Source organism: Misgurnus anguillicaudatus, chromosome 25 (genome assembly GCF_027580225.2).
Source record: "Misgurnus anguillicaudatus chromosome 25, ASM2758022v2, whole genome shotgun sequence".
In the NCBI taxonomy this organism is placed as follows: domain Eukaryota; kingdom Metazoa; phylum Chordata; class Actinopteri; order Cypriniformes; family Cobitidae; genus Misgurnus; species Misgurnus anguillicaudatus.
In genome coordinates, this window is record NC_073361.2 from 19,574,049 (window position 1) to 19,593,205 (window position 19,157).

The window sequence follows — 19,157 nt, forward strand, 5'->3', positions numbered from 1 at the left end:
TGAAAGCTGAGGAAAATGGGTCGTTCAAGACATTGTTCAGAAGAACAGCGTACTTTGATTAAAAAGTTGATTGGAGAGGGGAAAACCTATAAAGAGGTGCAAAAAATGATAGGCTGTTCAGCTAAAATGATCTCCAATGCCTTAAAATGGAGAGCAAAACCAGAGAGACGTGGAAGAAAACGGAAGACAACCATCAAAATGGATAGAAGAATAACCAGAATGGCAAAGGCTCAGCCAATGATCACCTCCAGGATGATCAAAGACAGTCTGGAGTTACCTGTAAGTACTGTGACAGTTAGAAGACGTCTGTGTGAAGCTAATCTATTTTCAAGAATCCCCCGCAAAGTCCCTCTGTTAAAAAAAAGGCATGTGCAGAAGAGGTTACAATTTGCCAAAGAACACATCAACTGGCCTAAAGAGAAATGGAGGAACATTTTGTGGACTGATGAGAGAAAAATTGTTCTTTTTGTGTCCAAGGGCCACAGGCAGTTTGTGAGACGACCCCCAAACTCTGAATTCAAGCAACAGTACACAGTGAAGACAGTGAAGCATGGAGGTTCAAGCATCATGATATGGGCATGTTTCTCCTACTATGGTGTTGGGCCTATTTATCGCATACCAGGGATCATGGATCAGTTTGCATATGTTAAAATACTTGAAGAGGTCATGTTGCCCTATGCTGAAGAGGACATGCCCTTGAAATGGTTGTTTCAACAAGACAATGACCCAAAACACACTAGTAAACGGGCAAAGTCTTGGTTCCAAACCAACAAAATGAATGTTATGGAGTGGCCAGCCCAATCTCCAGACCTTAATCCAATTGAGAACTTGTGGGGTGATATCAAAAATGCTGTTTCTGAAGCAAAACCAAGAAATGTGAATGAATTGTGGAATGTTGTTAAAGAATCATGGAGTGGAATAACAGCTGAGAGGTGCCACAAGTTGGTTGACTCCATGCCACACAGATGTCAAGCAGTTTTAAAAAACTGTGGTCATACAACTAAATATTAGTTTAGTGATTCACAGGATTGCTAAATCCCAGAAAAAAAAATGTTTGTACAAAATAGTTTTGAGTTTGTACAGTCAAAGGTAGACACTGCTATTTTTTTGAACACACCCCTTTCAACTAATTGCCCAATTGCACAGCCTTAAGAGCGTGCATATCATGAATGCTGGGTCTTGTTTGTTTTCTGAGAATCTACTGAACCTACTGGTAACTTGTTTGCCACGTAGCAATAAAAAATATACTAAAAACCTTGATTATTCTGGTTAGTCACATTGTACTGCTATTATTTTGAACAAGACTATGTATATATATTAGGGGTGGAACAATACATGTATTCGTTTCGAACCGAATCGGTACGGGGGTCACGGTTCGGTGCATAAATTTAAACGGAGAATACACGGTATGAAAATAAAAAAACTTGCGTGCAAAATAATTAATGTAATGCGGAACTACTGTTAGATAGGCGGGTTCTTTATGGACAGCTAATCTGTTGCCCCGCTTTAAGCTCTGAAGCTCTGATTGGCGCCAATGCAGCCGAGCTCTGCCTATGTATGCGCTCTATCAGAGCCCGTCTACATTCTCTGGCACTCTGCATTTTTTTTGTCACGTCGACGCCGCCGGTCCAGTCAGTGAATGAGCAGCCGACAGCGAGTATGGCAAGTGGTGTTCCACAAGAGCTAGACGTTCCGCCAGCCTCTTTAAGATCGCAAGTTTGGCAAAACTTCAGTTTTCCAGTCAGTTACAATAGTACAGGCGAGAGATTGGTGGAAAAGACGAGGACTGTGCGTCGGCGTTGTTCAGCAGTTGTTAGGTATGTGAGTGGAAATACATCTAATCAGGGCTCTCAAGTCTCACGCATTCACCTTGACAAACACGCATTTCAGTCAGTTCAAACGCCACACTTTGTATTTCTCACGCTGAGAAGTGGGAGATAAATTGTCCTGCTATATACAACAGGCATACGCAGGGCAGTTCTGTCGAGTTCAGCTGCTTTCAGTTTTTTAAGCGTGCTCAACTTTACGCAGCGCCATCAGCGTCAGAGTACCGCGAGAAATCTTGCGGAGGAGGCTGATTTCAAATCGCTCTCGCGTTACTCTGACGTCATCCACTTGTCGTTTCTTGCAGCCCCTCGTACACACCTATTAATTCATCCTACAAGCCTATTTTTTGGTTCTTTAGTACATTAATATGAAATAAGGCCAAAATGTAATTTTAAAATGTATTTAGGTAACACTTGTAATACATTTGAACCCATATTTGTATGAAAGATGAGTACAAGATTACTTAAAGAGGTATACATTTTTGAAATACGAGATAGTATGTTAAATGCATTTCAGTTCATATTCATGACATCTGAAAATAACACTGATAAGGACACCTATGTTTTTAAGATTAGCTTAAGTACTAAAAAAAATGCCTTCTTCATTTTTGTTTTACTTTTCCCTCCATTGTACCGAAAGTGAATCGAACCGTGGCGCCTGAACCGAGGTACGAACCGAACCGGGACTCATGTGTACCGTTCCACCCCTAATATATATATATATATATATATATATATATATATATATATATATATATATATATATATATATATATATATATATATATATATATATATATATATATATATGAAATAAAATTTTGACTATACACTTTATTAAATAGCACTAGTATAAACTAGTATACAAAAGCAGTATGCAATAGCAGGGCTTGCACTGCATGTATTTGTATCATGGTTTAAGGCATTGACTTTATTAGGCATGATATGTTTCCTAGCTATCACTGGGGCTGTACCCTTTCAAAAAGTACACATTTGTATCTAAAGAGTTCATAATAGTACCTCAAAGGTGCATTTTGGTACCAATGAGAGCTTTTTAGCACCCCAAAGGTATATATTACGGCGCATTCACACGGGGCGAAAGCGTTAACGCTTAATGGAAGGCTTGTCTGAAGCGTGGCCAACAGCCAATCACAGTGGCCGCAGCACGTGCTCCGGTCTTCCATAAACGTAATTGGCTGGGTCTACCTTGGTTATTTGCATAAAGCAATCTGATTGGCTGACGCTCGCGTTGCCGCTTGAAAAGTTGAGAAATGTTCAACTTCTCTGCAACGGCAGTGAGGCGCCGCTGACGGATACACAATTCAGTTCACCAACGCTTGACGTCACCCATTAAAAGTGAATGGGAAGCGTCAACACTTACGCCCCGTGTGAATGTACCGTTAGTATCTCAATTGGTGCCAAATGTATACATATCTGTACCTAATGGTACATATTAGGACCTTTTTAAAGGTTACTGTTGCAGTGATAGCTGGGGTACATATTTTGCCATTTTTTCCCTAACAGTGTAACAATAACAGTGATTTTTAATAATAAAAACACTTTTCTACAAAAAAAATATATTAAATATTTTAAAAAAATTCAATTAAATGTTCCTTATTTGTAACTGTAAAGAGTAAATAGTAGTTTAATGTAGTAGTTGCCAACATTTTTGTACAGTAATATAGAATTTAAAAGTAAAATCTCACAAAAAGATTATATTAATTAAATAGTTAATGCCTTTCAGCATTTACTAATACATTTTAAAATGAAAGTAGTAATTGTTACATTAGTTAATTTAAACATGAACAATTGCATTGGCATTAACTAACATTAACAAAGTTTAATATATGCTAAAAACTATATTGCTCATCATAAGTTAATGTTAACTTATGCATTTTAAAGGAAAACACCACAGTTTTTCAATTTTTTTACTATTTTCTTACCTCATCTTAGACAAATTAATACAAACCGATCTTTATTCAATGCATGCACTTCATCTTTGTACAGCGCATCGTGAATGTGTTAGCATTTAGCCTAGCCACATTCATTCCTTAGGATCCAAACAGGGATGAATTTAAAAATGAGAACTATATTGTATGGCGGAAGAACACTTGGTTTGCCACCCTTCGACCACCTTGGGCGTGCAGTAACATTATTACTCCTGACTACTCCCCCTCTCGCTCAAACTTCCGCCAAAATTTCTGCGCCTGAGGTCGAAGTGCTGCAAACTAAGTGCTCCTCCACCATACAATATAGTTCTCATTTTTATCCGCTAACAACTCATGTAACAGTCTTTAAATAGCAAAAACATGGAAGTGTTTGGTGGCTTCTAAATTCATCCCTGTTTGGATCTTAAGGAATGAATGTGGCTAGGCTAAATGCTAACTCATTTACGACGCACTGTACAAAGATTAAGTGTACACATTGAAAAAAGATAGGTATGTATTCATTTGTCTAAGTTAAAGTAAGAACATAGGAAAATATTGAAAAACGGTGTGTTTTCCTTTAATAAATACAACCGTATTGTAAAGTGTTACCAAAAGTTCTAATAAGAACTTTGAATGTGTCTCATCCAATAAGAGCTGAGAGTTTTCTTGTTTTATAATAACAAAGTTTGTGCTGTAGATCAAATATCTTTAAAGAGTGGCTGGGTTACGTCACCAAATAGTTTTTACCATTTCAGGGTTTTCTGATTTTTGCATCACACTGTGTTTTCAAGTACACCCCTGACAGTGTTATGAGACAGAGCGTGCAGTAGTGTGTTATGGTCATTAACACCCTGCTCTGCTTCGTCTGGTGGCCTTGAGGAATCTTTGTACTTTGCCTCTTCAAGACCCGCACTTCCCTAGCACACACACACACAGCTACAGTATAAGCCAGCTGTGCACACCGAATCTCTCGGGGCGACCTCACGGGGAGACTTTCATTAAATAACTCCCCTCCTGTCTTAGATACACAGAGGGGCTTTTTGAATATTTCTTCTTTCTCCTTCTCCTCCCATAGCGGGGAGGTGTTCCTGACGCACCAGTGGCTAAATATAGCCCAGAGGAATTCACTATTGGCTTCACACTGCTTTGGTTGTCTCATAAATGGGCGTTCATATCACCTTGTCAGGTCGGAAGGCTGTGTGTGTTTATCTGTGTGTGGGTGAATTAACATTTGTCGAGGCGTAGTTGAGATTAGTGAAGCAGGCTGTCTCCACAAACTTTTGTTTTCCACTTTCTGAAGTCTGATTCATTTTAGCATCATTTGGACAGTTTGATTAGATCATTAAAGAGCACCTATTTCATTGCTAAAAACAACTTTTGTTTTTTATTTGGTATAATACAATGTGTTCGCGTGGTTTATAGTTAAAAACACATTATTTTCCACATACTGTAAATTTTTGTTAGTCCAGATATACTGCCTTCCTCAAACGCATTGATTTTGTACAAAACTCATTGATCTGAAATGCGCTGTGTCCCTGATTGGCCAGTTAATCTGTACATTGTGATTGGCCTGACGTCAGCCGGAAATGTTATGCTCCTTACCATGTTTGAAAGATTTGCTCACAATGCAGTGCTAACAGGAGTTAACTTACAGGCTGTAAGTCCGAAGCGAGAGTAATTATGATAATGTCGTCTTGTCTACGTCAACAGGCCCAGGAAGTAAACTGTTGCCTACAATATGTGTGTGTGTGTGTTGTAGTCCATGAAAAGAGATTTACATAGGATTTGTACCTTTTGCATATCAGCAACATGTATTAATACACACTTACACACCAAAGGAAATGTAAAATCGTGAATCGGACGATAGTTGCACTTTAACAAAGTTGAAAAACAAGCATTCATTCACAGATCAGTGCTATCTTATGGGGGTCAACTCATAGGTATCGCACACAATAGCAGGAGCATACACTCACTTAAAGGATTATTAGTGACACCATACTAATACTGTGTTTGACCCCCTTTCGCCTTCAGAACTGCCTTAATTCTGCATGGCATTGATTCAGCAAGGTGCTAAAAGCATTCTTTAGAAATGTTGGCCCATATTGATAGGATAGCATCTTGCAGTTGATGTAGATTTGTGGGATGCACATCCAGGGCACGAAGCTCCCGTTCCATCACATCCCAAAGATTCCCTATTGGGTTGAGATCTGGTGACTGTGGGGGCCATTTTAGTACAGTGAACTCATTGTCATGTTCAAAAAACCAATTTGAAATGATTCGAGCTTTGTCACATGGTGCATTATCCTGCTGGAAGTAGCCATCAGAGGATGGGTACATGGTGGGGATAAAGGGATGGACATGGTCAGAAACAATGCTCAGGTAGGCTGTGGCATTTAAACAATGCCCAATTGGCACTAAGGGGCCTAAAGTTTGCCAAGAAAACATCCCTCACATCATTACACCACCACCACCAGCCTGCACAGTGGTAAGGCATGATGAATCCATGTTCTCATTCTGTTTACGCCAAATTCTGACTTTACCATCTGAATGTCTCAACCGACATTGAGACTCATCAGACCAGGCAAAATTTTCCAGTCTTCAACTGTCCAATTTTGGTGAGCTTGTGCAAATTGTAGCCTTTTTTCCTATTTGTTGTGGAAATGAGTGGTACCCGGTGGGGTCTTCTGATGTTGTAGCTCATCCGCCTCAAGGTTGTGCGTGTTGTGGCTTCACAAATGCTTTGCTGCATACCTCGGTTGTAACGAGTGGTTATTTCAGTCAAAGTTGCTATTCTATCAGCTTGAATCAGTCGGTCCATTCTCCTCTGACCTCTAGCATCAACAAGGCATTTTCGCCCACAAGACTGCCGCATACCGGATGTTTTTCCCTTTTCACACCATTCTTTGTAAACCCTAGAAATGGTTGTGCGTGAAAATCCCAGTAACTGAGCAGATGTTGAAATACTCAGACCAGCCCGTATGGCACCAACAACCATGCCACGCTCAAAATTGCTTAAATCACATTTCTTTCCCATTCTGACATTCAGTTTGGATTTCAGGAGATTGTCTTGACCAGGACCACACCCCTTAATGCATTGAAGCAACTGCCATGTGATTGGTTGATTAGATAATTGCATTAATGAGAAATTGAACAGGTGTTCCTAATAATCCTTTAGTTGGGTGTATAGTCTACTTCAAGATGCAAAATATGTGTTAGCAGCCTATGTTAATCGTTAATGATTTTGGACAAACATGATGTTATTTAATGTTAAATTATGTGCGTGGAGCTCTGTGACGCGGCAAGGATTTGTACAGCGCCCAGAGTCATAGCGAACAGCCGTCGTCAGACGTCGCCGGTGTGTGTACATTCATAGAAAATAATGAGTTTGATTTTTAGATACATGGTGCAATGCGCTGATCGTCCGATGTGCGACCCCCTCGTAGCTACTGGTGTTTAATGTATGTTAGATTTATTTTATCCAAATCAAAATTGAACCCAAATTAAAATTATTTTCTTAATTTGTCCTACAAGTTAAAAATGTATGCTTGTTTTTGACCATGCTAAGGGCAGGCATGTGCTTTCCTTGCCCCCCTCGATGGATTTATTTGACCTATGAATGCCAGCAGTCAGCTTTGACTTTCAAATCCCAGGCTGTGTTGCCAGCACATGTGCGTCCCTGATGGAGGCTGCTCTGCACTGATGTCCTTACAAATCACATTTATTTAGTCTCACTGTTCTACTGCCAGCATTTGTATCAAAGTCCCTTTTTTGCCCATCACAACTAATGCTTGACTAATGCTGTTAACAATGTTTGTAGTCTGCAGTCACGGTTTTATCCTGAGAAGATTTGTCTCAGATGATCCTTTGAACCCATTTCAGGATGCTCACATTCTTTTAAGTCTTTGTGCTGACTTCCAGCTATAGAAATCTGTGGCCATTCCTGGCTCTGTCAAGTTTAAAGTCAACATGAAGTTAAAGCTCGAGATTTTTGGTTCAAATGAACAATAATCGGTCAAAATGTGCATTCCTTGCCTTACTCAAATTCACAACAGTTAGCTTATAATAATGTTTTATAATAAGGTTATGTTCTTATGTTAAAAAAACTGGGTTTTTACAAATTGTCTGTAAATGCCGATCCGTGTTGACTTGCACATATGTGAGGTTTATCTGTGATCCTTTCTCTGTTGTCTTTAGGGGTTATTATCGTGCCCAGTGCAGGGGTCGGCATCGTACTGGGTGGGTACATCATAAAGAAGCTTAAGCTGGGAGCTCGTGAATCCGCCAAACTGGCCATGATCTGCAGCGGGGTGTCTCTGTTGTGTTTCTCTACTCTCTTCATTGTGGGCTGTGAGAGCATAAACCTTGGCGGCATCAATATCCCTTATACCACAGGGTAAGTAAATTACTTATCCATTAAACCTTTCATTGTCTGCTACACTGGTCTTGTTTATGTTATATGGTTTCAATTGTAGCACGGTCTGATGAAATACCAAACTCAATATAGTAAGCATATGTTCTTCAGCAGATGGTGATGTTGTGTCTTGGTACATTTTAATGCCCGTACGTACGTGTACACGTATGGTTTGAAAATCGGCCTAAAGTTTATAATGACTCGGCAAATCCCCCTCCCCTGTTTAAGCTCTATGGGCTCCAGTGTCTTGCACTTTACAAGGCGACCATTGAGTCTCATGGCTCTGACCAGCGATACGGCGTGTTTGTGGAAGACATGGCAAAGAGGTGTGAGGTCTTTACAGACAGAGTTGCCCTGCAACACAAAGACGTGGCATTAAAAGAAGTCTTTGCTAAGAGTAATGAGTCAACACTGACATTTCACGTCCTATGCAAAGAAAAGTTTCAAGCATTTCTTTTCCTGTATACTGGATTTATTGTACAGTAGTGGCCATTGTATATTGTGCCGTTTTACTTCCTTTCAAAAAAGTCTACATAGCTGTCACTGGGATGGTACTCTTTAAAAGGTGCTAATATGTACCATTGAGGTAGCCTACCTATATGCACCCTTTAGGTACAGCAGTGGCGGCCTGTGACTTTTTTTTCGAGGGTGCTCGATGCGAAGTTCATCACAACATGTATGTAGCCCGTCATGTGTGTGGTTCGTAATTTCTAAATGTGTGATCTGCGTGTCGAGTGATCCTGTGTGCATCACGTGTCTTGCCAAAATAAGTGCCTGTTGCAGATGCGTCTAAAGGATTTATGATAAAAGAGACGCTCGCGTTTGCCAGATACTCGCATAATCTCATGCATAATCAGAGTTTACTGTTAAGGGAGTGTCTTGCGTGTATTTAGGTAACGTAAGCGTCTCTTTTATCATAAACGGTGTGCTGCCCCACTTCTTTATGAGAGTGTATGTAGTGTAAATGCAGATACGGGTCACTTTTAAAAGATGGGTCTTTATATACTGTATATAATTTTTAGCCAAAAGTACTACAGGCATTCACTAAATGACCTTAAGGAGAATAATGTAGCTATTGACTAAAGCAGTGTTTCCCAAACTGGGGTCCACAAACCCCCCTACTGGGGAACTGGCGGGGGTTCATGATTAATCGGTTAAAAAGATTAAGAAAAATTACCAGATGAAGGTCCAATAACAGGTACTTATTAGAGCTGTCAAAAGATTAATCACGATTGATCGCATACAAAATAAAAGTTTGTTTTTGCATAATATATAGGTGTGCATTGTGTGAAATTATTTTGTATATATACAGTTGAAAGAAAAAGTATGTGGACCCTTTGGGCTTACTTGGATTTTGTTCTCCACACATAGCGTTGTGTGTTCTTTCCAAACAACTCAATTTGGGTTTCATCTGTCCACAGAATGTTTTGCCAGTAGTGCTGTGGAACATCCAGGTGCTCTTTTGCAAACTTCAAACGTGCTGCAATGGTTTTTTTGGACAGCAGTGGCTTCCTCCGTGGTGTCCTCCCATGAAGTCCATTCTTGTTTAAGGTTTTCCTTATTGTAGATTTGTCAACAAAAATGTTAGAATGTGCCAGAGATTTCTGTAAGTCTTTAGCTGACACTCTAGGATTCTTCTTCACCTCATTGAGCATTCTGCGCTGTGCTCTTGCAGTCATCTTTACAGGACGACCATGCATAGGGAGTGTAGCAACAGTGCTGAACTTTCTCCATTTGTAGACAATCTGTCTTACCGTGGACACATGGACATCAAGGCTTTTAGATTTACTTTTGTAATCCTTTCCAGCTTTATGTAAGTCAACAATTCTTGATTGTAGGTCTTCTGAGAGCTCTTTTGTGCGAGGCATTGTTAACATCAGACAATGCTTCTTCAGAACAGCAAACTCAAAAGTGGTGTGTGTTTTTTTATTGGACAGGGCAGCTTTAATCAACATATCCAATCTCATCACATTGATTGGACCCCAGGTTGGCTGACTCCTGGCTCCAATTAGCTCTTGGAGAAGTCATTAGTCTAGGGTTTCACATACTTTTTCCACCCTGCACTATGAATGTTTACATGTTGTGTTCAATAAAAACATGAAAACGTATAATGTTTGTGCGGTATTAGTTTAAGCAGACTGTGTTTTTCTATTGTTGTGACTGAGGGGCTGTCCACACGGAGACGCGTATCACTGCATACGTATAAATTTGTTATCGTATTGGCGTTACATCCACACGGATCCGGCGTTTTGGGAGACTGAATCCGCTATTTTTTGAAACCAGGTCTTAAAGTGGAAAAATCTGAAACCGACACCCTTGCGGTTTCGTCTGTACAGCCAATCCGTATATTTTGTGAAGCGAAAACGTCATCACATCACGTGTCGGAAGCGTCACACGTAACAGCAACAACAATAAAGGCGGATTACGTGATTGTGTTCGTGCTACAGAAGCTACTAAAGCCTACTAGCTTTATTACAGCAAAATCTATTGCTTCTATGCAATTGTAGTGACCAACAAGCGACAATGGACAACACCATACGTTGGTTATGCGCATGCTCAAAGTCTTCTTCTCCGTGTATAGTGTATATCTGTGGCAGAAGTACAGCGCCCCATACTGGTCCGGCATATACTAAAACCCTTTTTAGTCGGTTTCAGTGGTTTCGTGTGTACGGATTATTTTTTTTAGAGCAAGGAAAAAAAATGATCGGATAGGGGATGCACCGGCTTCGTGTGGACATAGCCTTAGATAAAGATCAGATATATATAAATATTTTTCTTAACTTTATACATGTATGTGTGTATTTATATATACATAATAATTGCACACAATAAACACAAATATATTATGCAAACACAAACTTTTTTTGTATGAAATTAATCGAGATTAATCTTTTGACAGCCCTAGTTATAAAAAGACTTTATAAAATACTACTCATAAAACTTGAAAATCGACGAAAAATAAGTGTTTTTGGAAATTAAGTTAAAATTAAATTATGCTATTAAATTATTGAAATATTTACTTAAAATCTCAGAGGGTACTAAAATTTTTTATAAATCTGTTTTCCAGCTGTGTTGAAAGTGAATAAGGATGACGTGACGAAATTATTGATTTTTTCATATTTAAAGTCCATGAAAGTAGTGTCCCGTACATTCTTCAACCTTTGTGCTTTTTTGTTCTGGGTTTTGGTACAATTCGTTATTAGGGTCGTCTGTTCGAGATCTGTGAGGTTTGTTTCATTCTGTAAGGACACACAGAGCAGCTCAAATTCAGATCGTTGTGTCTGTCTATTCTGCTGGCTGTGTTATTTTCTGATTTATCTTCTCTTTCTGCTGTACATCTGTGAGGATAATGCAAAGTCAGGCAGAACGGTTGCTGGTTGCTGTATGTTTAATTTGGGAACGAGTCCTGTTTGAATTCGTCAGAGGTTCCCACAACCTTAACATAACTGTTTATTCAGTGTCTCCCTCTCTTTCTTTTTTTCACTGTCTATCTCTTTTGTCTCTGCTTTGTTCCCAGAGATGAGATTAGATGAGTTTGACAGTGCCTATAAAAGTAATCTAGTTTATAAGCAACTAATGTAGAAAGAAGTATACAGTAATGAGGTATAACCAACTTTCATTTACAGGCTTTGAGTGCAAATTTAATTGGAAAATTGTTTCAGGAAAAATCATACTTCATGTTATCCCAGATGAGTGCCTCAGTAGAAGGAATAGTGAATATTATGAAATAGTATAGTTTTTTTTTTTTTTTGCATTTTCAAAACAGAAAACTTTATGAACAGTTTTATATTAGATTTACAATTGCAAATGTTCTATTTGGCCTCTTAGTGACACTTGGATCTCAGTATACTTTGCATAAATGTGCCATTTTTAGGAAAAGTGTCTAGCATTTAGTGTGTTGTCCCTAAAATAACACAATGGTTTTTACAATGTAGCAGCTTTAATGTAATGTATTTTATTGTTTAACTGTCGTCCCGTGTCTCTGGTTTGTTTAGGCCGACGCTGACGCTGACTCACAGAAACTTGACGGGAGGCTGTAATGTGAACTGCGGCTGTCGGATCAACGAGTACGCTCCTGTTTGTGGCTCCGATGGAATCACATATTTCAATCCCTGTCTGGCGGGATGCAGCACAGTTGGCAATGACAGCACCGGGGTGAGACTGGATGTCTTTCTGATCCATATTCAACTTTCATAGTCACAAATCATTTTAGCACACCAGACATTGGGTATCATTCACTAAGCATGCGTATGCAAAAATTTGTTCGTAAAATGTTTTAACGTTTTAACTAACAAATCATGATTCAACAAAAACGTTTATACTAAAATTTATTTTAAATGTATGCAAAAACTTAGACCACACGTACGCAATAATCATGAACAAGGAAGTCAATTTATAAAATATATAATAGGGTTCTTTTTCCTTGTTCATGATTATTGCGTACTTGTGGTCTAAGTTTTTGCATACATTTAAAATAAATTTTAGTATAAAAGTTTTTGTTGATTCATGTTTGTTAGTTAAAATGTACAAACTCACATTTTACGAACAAATTTGTGCGTACGCATGCTTAGTGAATGAGACCCAATGATATTAACTAATTGTGATCCTTCCTATGAAAACCCAGCTAAAGTCATTTTTTTGAGATTCACTGCATAAAATCATCCTGTGAAGAACATTTGTGAAAATATAACCTTGATATATTTAATATTGACTGAGTAAAGGCATGTCAAAGATTGAAAATATAGTGAAAGTAATAGTTGAAATCAAATTTGATCCTTCTCAGTATTTGATTTTGAGACCTTTTAGTCTGGTTTTCACATTTTCATGGTCACAATTAATACTGTTGTAAATAACTTGCTGGCACTTTGCATTAGGTCTAAAGAAATATTGTATCTAAATATTTAATTTGGGTTTAAATCTGTAGTTGTATTCCAGCATCATTAACTTGAATGCAAATATACAGACTTTTATATGTGATTATGCTTCACTTTTGACCTTTTTTTTTTTAATTACGTACTTATGGTCTTTCATTGTTTCTCTGCAGATCAGAAACTACACCGACTGTGCATGCGTGCAAAGCAGACAGGTTATAACTCCACCCACCAGTGGCCAAGGCAACCAGCTTCAGCTTGTCATCGTAAAAACTTACCTGAACGAGAACGGATTCGCTGTGTCAGGAAAGTGTGACCGCACCTGCAACACACTCATCCCCTTCCTCATCTTCCTCTTCATCGTCACACTCATCACTGCTTGTGCGCAGCCCTCCGCCATTATTGTCACTCTCAGGTAACTCAAACACACTGACTAGCCGAGTATATCTATTTTAGGCACTTTCACATGTTAGATAGCGTGTCATAGAAGATTCAAGAATCTGTAATAGAAATATATTGTAAATAACATATAATAGTAATAAATAGTCTTTTTTTATTATAATTGCGTTGAAGATATGATTTCGAAAGTACTTTTGAATTTTGATTTTGCATTTATCAGTAAGTTTTTTTTCTTTATTGCTTTTACAATTTTCATTGTTGCAAAGCTGTTTACAGTAAATACATATTATTTCAGACAGTAGTTTTAAAAATGAAAATATGTAGAATACATGGTTTTATTTAAGGCTCTCAAAAGACAAATCACGATTAATCCCATACAAAATAAAAGTTTGTTTTTGCAAAAATATGTATACACTGTGTGTAATTATTTTGTATATATAAATACACACACATGCATGCATGCATGTATTTTAGAAACATTTACATCTATATTATTTATTTAGATATATTTATATTATATATAAATAAAAAATTTAATATATATACACATATATATATATATATATATATATATATATATATATATATATATATATATATATACACACACACATAATAATTACACACAATACACAAACATATATACCTTTATTTTGTATGCGATTAATCGTGATTCATTTTTTGACAGCTCTAGTTTTATTACAACTTTTTTCGTAAGGTATACATTACTGTGAACTGTGAAAATAATTGCCTGTAGGATTGTAATATTAATGTTGAATTCATAGTGCTATTGCGCAATATGCATACCCAGTTTTATTAAATGTATAGTAGCGACACTTACTGGAAAATCTTTGTAATCGTATAGATTATATCCAAAGGTATATAACTAATAGTCTTTTGTTCTTTTGTAGGTCAGTGGAGGAGCAAGAACGACCATTTGCTTTAGGAATGCAGTTTGTGCTGCTAAGAACTCTGGGTAAGTTTAAGAAACTTAGATTAATGGGAGTTTGTTCTTCTTAAATATGTCTGTAGATAAATCAGTATATGTAATCTGATAACAAACTGCACATCTCAAACTTAAGTCAGCTTATCACAAATCTTTGTAAACAGCACCACCTGGTGTTCATCTTGATAAATTACACTCTTACATCTGGAATTTAAGGGATAGTTCACCCAAAAATGAAAATTCTGTCATCATTTACTCACCCACATGTTATTACAAACCCGTGTACATTTCTTTATTCTGCTAAACACAAATTAAGATATTTGTAATGAAGCAGGAAACAAAAGCACCATTGACTTCCATATTAAAAAAATATGAAAGCCAATGGGGCCTCTGATCGGTTAGGTTACAAACATTGCTCAAAATATCTACCTTTGTGCTCATTACAGGTTTGACAGAATGTAAATTTTTGGGTGAACTGCCCCTTCAAGCATTACAAACTTAAAGTAGTTGTAATACGGGAAGGAATAATGTAATAAATAAACCTTATTGTTAGAAAGAGCCGTAAAGTCATAACACAATACACAATAACAATTAAGGTAATGATTTTCCCTACTTTTCATCTGCAGCTTACATTCCCACACCCATCTACTTCGGAGCCGTGATTGACACCACCTGCATGCTCTGGCAGCAAGACTGTGGCGTCCACGGCTCATGCTGGGAGTATGATGTCACTTCCTTCCGCTTTGTCTACTTTGGACTGTCAGCAAGCCTTAAGTTTGTGGGCTTCATCTTCATCTTCCTCACCTGGTACTCGATTAAATACAAAGAAGATCGCTTGAAGCGCTGGCAGCAGCATTTGCCCCCACTGGGCACAGTAAGCGATCTCATCTGCCACGCAGGAGGACAGAAGAGCCACGCTCGCACCCGCTCCTGCCCCGTTTTCACGCCCCGTCCCGAGCATGCGGACCAGCCTCCACTCAACCGCGGACACTGCAGTCAGAGCTGCCCCGGAAACGCCCTGAAAGCAATAACCCCGCCCGCTCGCTCCGTGCCGAAAATGCACTTGTACATTTAAGGACACGCCCTGATTCATCCGCCTCTGTGTGCCTTCCTGTCAGGTGTAATGACACGGTGCGACCGAACCTCCACCTGTTTCTCCGCTCGTCCCCGCGTAGCTTCAGGGGCTCGCTGCGCTTGTGCAAACACACCATCGCAGCAAACACGCATCTCGTAAAAATAACGTCGAGTACATGCTGTAGAGATGTGTGGATGACATTTATGGTGCTAATTTGGGGGATTTGGGTGGATGATGTTTTCTCTATTTAATCTTGATGATTATATCAAAGACGTTCCAACAAGCACAAAGGAAAATCAGTACTATGCAAAGCTGTATTATCTACATTCAAAACGCTATCATGCGACCATTCTCTGAATGTTGCTGCAAGATCTGTGAAAAACCATCTACACTGGACGTAAAACTGGACTCGCTTCTGGCTGGTTTGGAGGTGCTGAGCATTGCGAATATGTGACTTAATGATATACAATGAGCTTTCTTTGGCACATCTGCCCCCGTCTCTATACTGATCACATAGTGCTATACTTTATATACAGTGCCTCATTGTGAGCAGTAAGGTCTGCTGACTAACATTGGATTTGGAGACAGACCTGGCCCGACCTCATGTTCCTATTCATCATCTTTAAAGTAATTGTGTCTATCTGCAGTGTTATCAAAGTTAACTTCAGCGATCGACTCATTCTTGTGTGTTTTGTAATACGGGGCAAACAATGCTTACTGTATGTAGTTTGATGGTTCTGGCTAGATGGGATACAGCTAAATCCTGTGTGGAGTTGGATTTAGGATTAGGTTTGGGAGTAGGATTAGGATGAAAATAGCAGTTCTTGCTAAATGGGATACAGCACATCCTAAATCCCGTGAAATGTTGGGTTTAAGGTTAGGTTTATAGAGGGCAGGATTAGGATGAAAACAGCGCTTACCTGGCAAGATTTCTCACAAATTTTGGCTGTAGCTGTATCCCTTTTATTCACAACCTAGTTTGATGATCCAACATCAGGTATAAATGCTTGAGATTTGTTCAGCAAAGATTGAACGTTGGGTTCTGACATCAGGCCGATGTTGGGTTTTGACGTCAACTGGACGTCGGCTTCTGACGTCGATGCGACGTCAGGTTTTGACGTCAATCAGACGTCGGTTTCTGACATTGATATGACATCGGGTTCTGACGTCGATATGATGTAGATCCAACGTCGGGTTCTGACGTCAGCCGGACTTCGGTTTCTGACATCGATATGATGTTGATCCGACGTCGTGTTCTGACGTCAGCCAGATTTTGGTTTCTGACGTCGATACGACATCGGGTTCTGACGTCGATATGATGTTAATCCGACGTCGGGTTCTGACGTCAGCCAGACGTCTGTTTCTGACTTCGATACGACATCAGGTTCTGACGTCGATATGATGTGGATCCGACGTCGGGTTCTGATGTCAGCCAGACGTCTGTTTCTGACTTCGATACGACATCAGGTTCTGACGTCGATATGATGTGGATCCGATGTCGGGTTCTGATGTCAGCCGGACGTCTGTTTCTGACTTCGATACGACATCAGGTTCTGACGTCGATATGATGTGGATCCGACGTCGGGTTCTGATGTCAGCCGGACGTCTGTTTCTGACTTCGATACGACATCAGGTTCTGACGTCGATATGATGTGGATCCGACGTCGGGTTCTGATCTCAGCCAGACGTCTGTTTCTGACTTCGATACGACATCAGGTTCTGACGTCGATATGATGTGGATCCGACGTCGGGTTCTGATGTCAGCCAGACGTCTGTTTCTGACTTCGATACGACATCAGGTTCTGACGTCGATATGATGTGGATCCGACGTCGGGTTCTGACGTCAGCCAGACGTCTGTTTCTGACTTCGATACGACATCAGGTTCTGACGTCGATATGATGTGGATCCGACGTCGGGTTCTGATGTCAGCCAGACGTCGGTTTCTGACATTGATACGATGTTGGGTTCTGACGACAATACAACGTCGCATTGTGACGTCGATACGATGTTGATCAGCCAGGTGTTGGTTTCTGACGTCGACCCAACGCCAAGTTCTGACGTCGTTTTGACGTCGGGTTCTGCCGTCAACCGGATGTTGGGTTCTGACGTCAGAAAACAGCAAAAAACACTGGAGTTTGGAAAAGTTAGAAATCCAAATTCTTCTTGGATCTTTAGAAAAATGCATTCCAGCTTGGTGAATCAGATCAGGTTTTAAGTAGATGATTCGCAATTTGAGAAACAAACGTGGATGCAACATGTTATATTGTTGTATGAAAAGGATACAATCATGACATCATTACTATTGACCAAACTTTCTGACCCAAATATCAGAATTCCATTGGAAACCAAGTCAGGCAGGTGCACAGTGTGAACAATAGATTCAGTCAAACCCTCATAGCATCCTCTATGTACCTGAGCATGTCTGAGCAGCTTTAATGATAACATTCACAATGCCACAGCTAAATCTGAGTAGTTTGATATTAATGTATATCAGCTGAGGTTATTATCAGCAAAAGCATGTGCTTTGGCTGGCTACAGCGTAATTCACATCTGTATTGTAATTAAACCTCTACTTAATATGCAAACCTCAACATTTTATAGTACCCATGTCATGGGCTTTCGGTGGGTATATTATTAGATGTACTCGAATCACTTTGGATCGTTACACACTCAGTATTTTAATAGCCACAGATTATTACACATATCCATCATTTATATTAGTGTCTGGTTCATTTATATATTCACCAAGTGTATGCAGGGTTAATACTGTACTAAACTGTACTAAGATAACTGCTTAGCATACCAACGACAAAGCCTAAATCTTTTGAGAAGATAATTCTGTAATAATTCCACACTCTCAGAGAAAAGGTACATAAGCTGTCACTGCAGTGCTACCCTTTCCAAAATTAAAATTTTGTACCTAAAGAGTTAGAGATATGCCAAATGTCAATGGTACATAATTGCCTTTTTAAAGGGTAATGTATGTATGTTTAAAAAAGAAAATTGTACTCTAAGAAACGCATTGAGTTCATTTTTCAAACCAATGGGATTTGTTTACTGTAAAATTTTTTTTTTTTTTTTGAATATATGTATTTAAAAGGCTGAGTCTAGTATTTGAATGTGAAATTTAAACTTGGGGTGGTAAAAGTGAAATTTAAGGAAAAAGTTAGAAAAACTGCATTTCAGTGTTTGTGAAATATACAGTGGTGAAAGTCTGTAAACTCTAAATATCACTTCGGTCTAAACAGTGTGAGGCAAATAAAGAGGATCAATAAGCCTGATTATACTGGAGAGAAAGTTAAAGTACTGTACTGCCATACAAAGGCAAAATGCAGGACCTACACTTAAACTTTGCATATTTACAACAACTGTGATCACTGGATTGCTAGGTGTTTATTGAAGGTGTATGTTTATACATTTGATTAATCTGATATATCTGTTGCGCCTGAATCTATAAGCTGAATGATCTGCTCACATGTTAAGATAAATTAGTTTTGGGGTCAGTACTGATTTCAGATCAGTGTAAAGGTCAGCTGTAACTCAGTTTGTCTATTGTCAGTGCAATCAATCATGGGATCAAGTATGAGGCACGAAATGTCCTAAACTGTCCTTTTGGTTCTTCAATATTTTATTGACATGTATTTATTGAAATAAAAGAATTTAGAAGCAGCAGTGGAGATTTTAAGCTAATTTTTTTTGG

At 38.9% G+C, this 19,157-nt stretch overlaps 1 protein-coding gene across 1 annotated transcript in view; it reads left to right on the top strand.

The window, feature by feature from the left end:
* slco5a1 (solute carrier organic anion transporter family member 5A1) overlaps positions 1 to 19,126 on the top strand; it is a 61,017-nt gene extending 41,891 nt beyond the window's left edge. The window contains exons 6-10 of the mRNA XM_055182195.2: positions 7,949 to 8,147; positions 12,161 to 12,320; positions 13,210 to 13,451; positions 14,347 to 14,411; positions 15,008 to 19,126. Coding sequence (XP_055038170.1) covers positions 7,949 to 8,147; positions 12,161 to 12,320; positions 13,210 to 13,451; positions 14,347 to 14,411; positions 15,008 to 15,456 — 1,115 coding nt within the window. The 3' untranslated portion in view covers positions 15,457 to 19,126. The remainder of the gene's footprint in view (positions 1 to 7,948; positions 8,148 to 12,160; positions 12,321 to 13,209; positions 13,452 to 14,346; positions 14,412 to 15,007) is intronic.
* Positions 19,127 to 19,157: the final 31 nt, after the last annotated feature.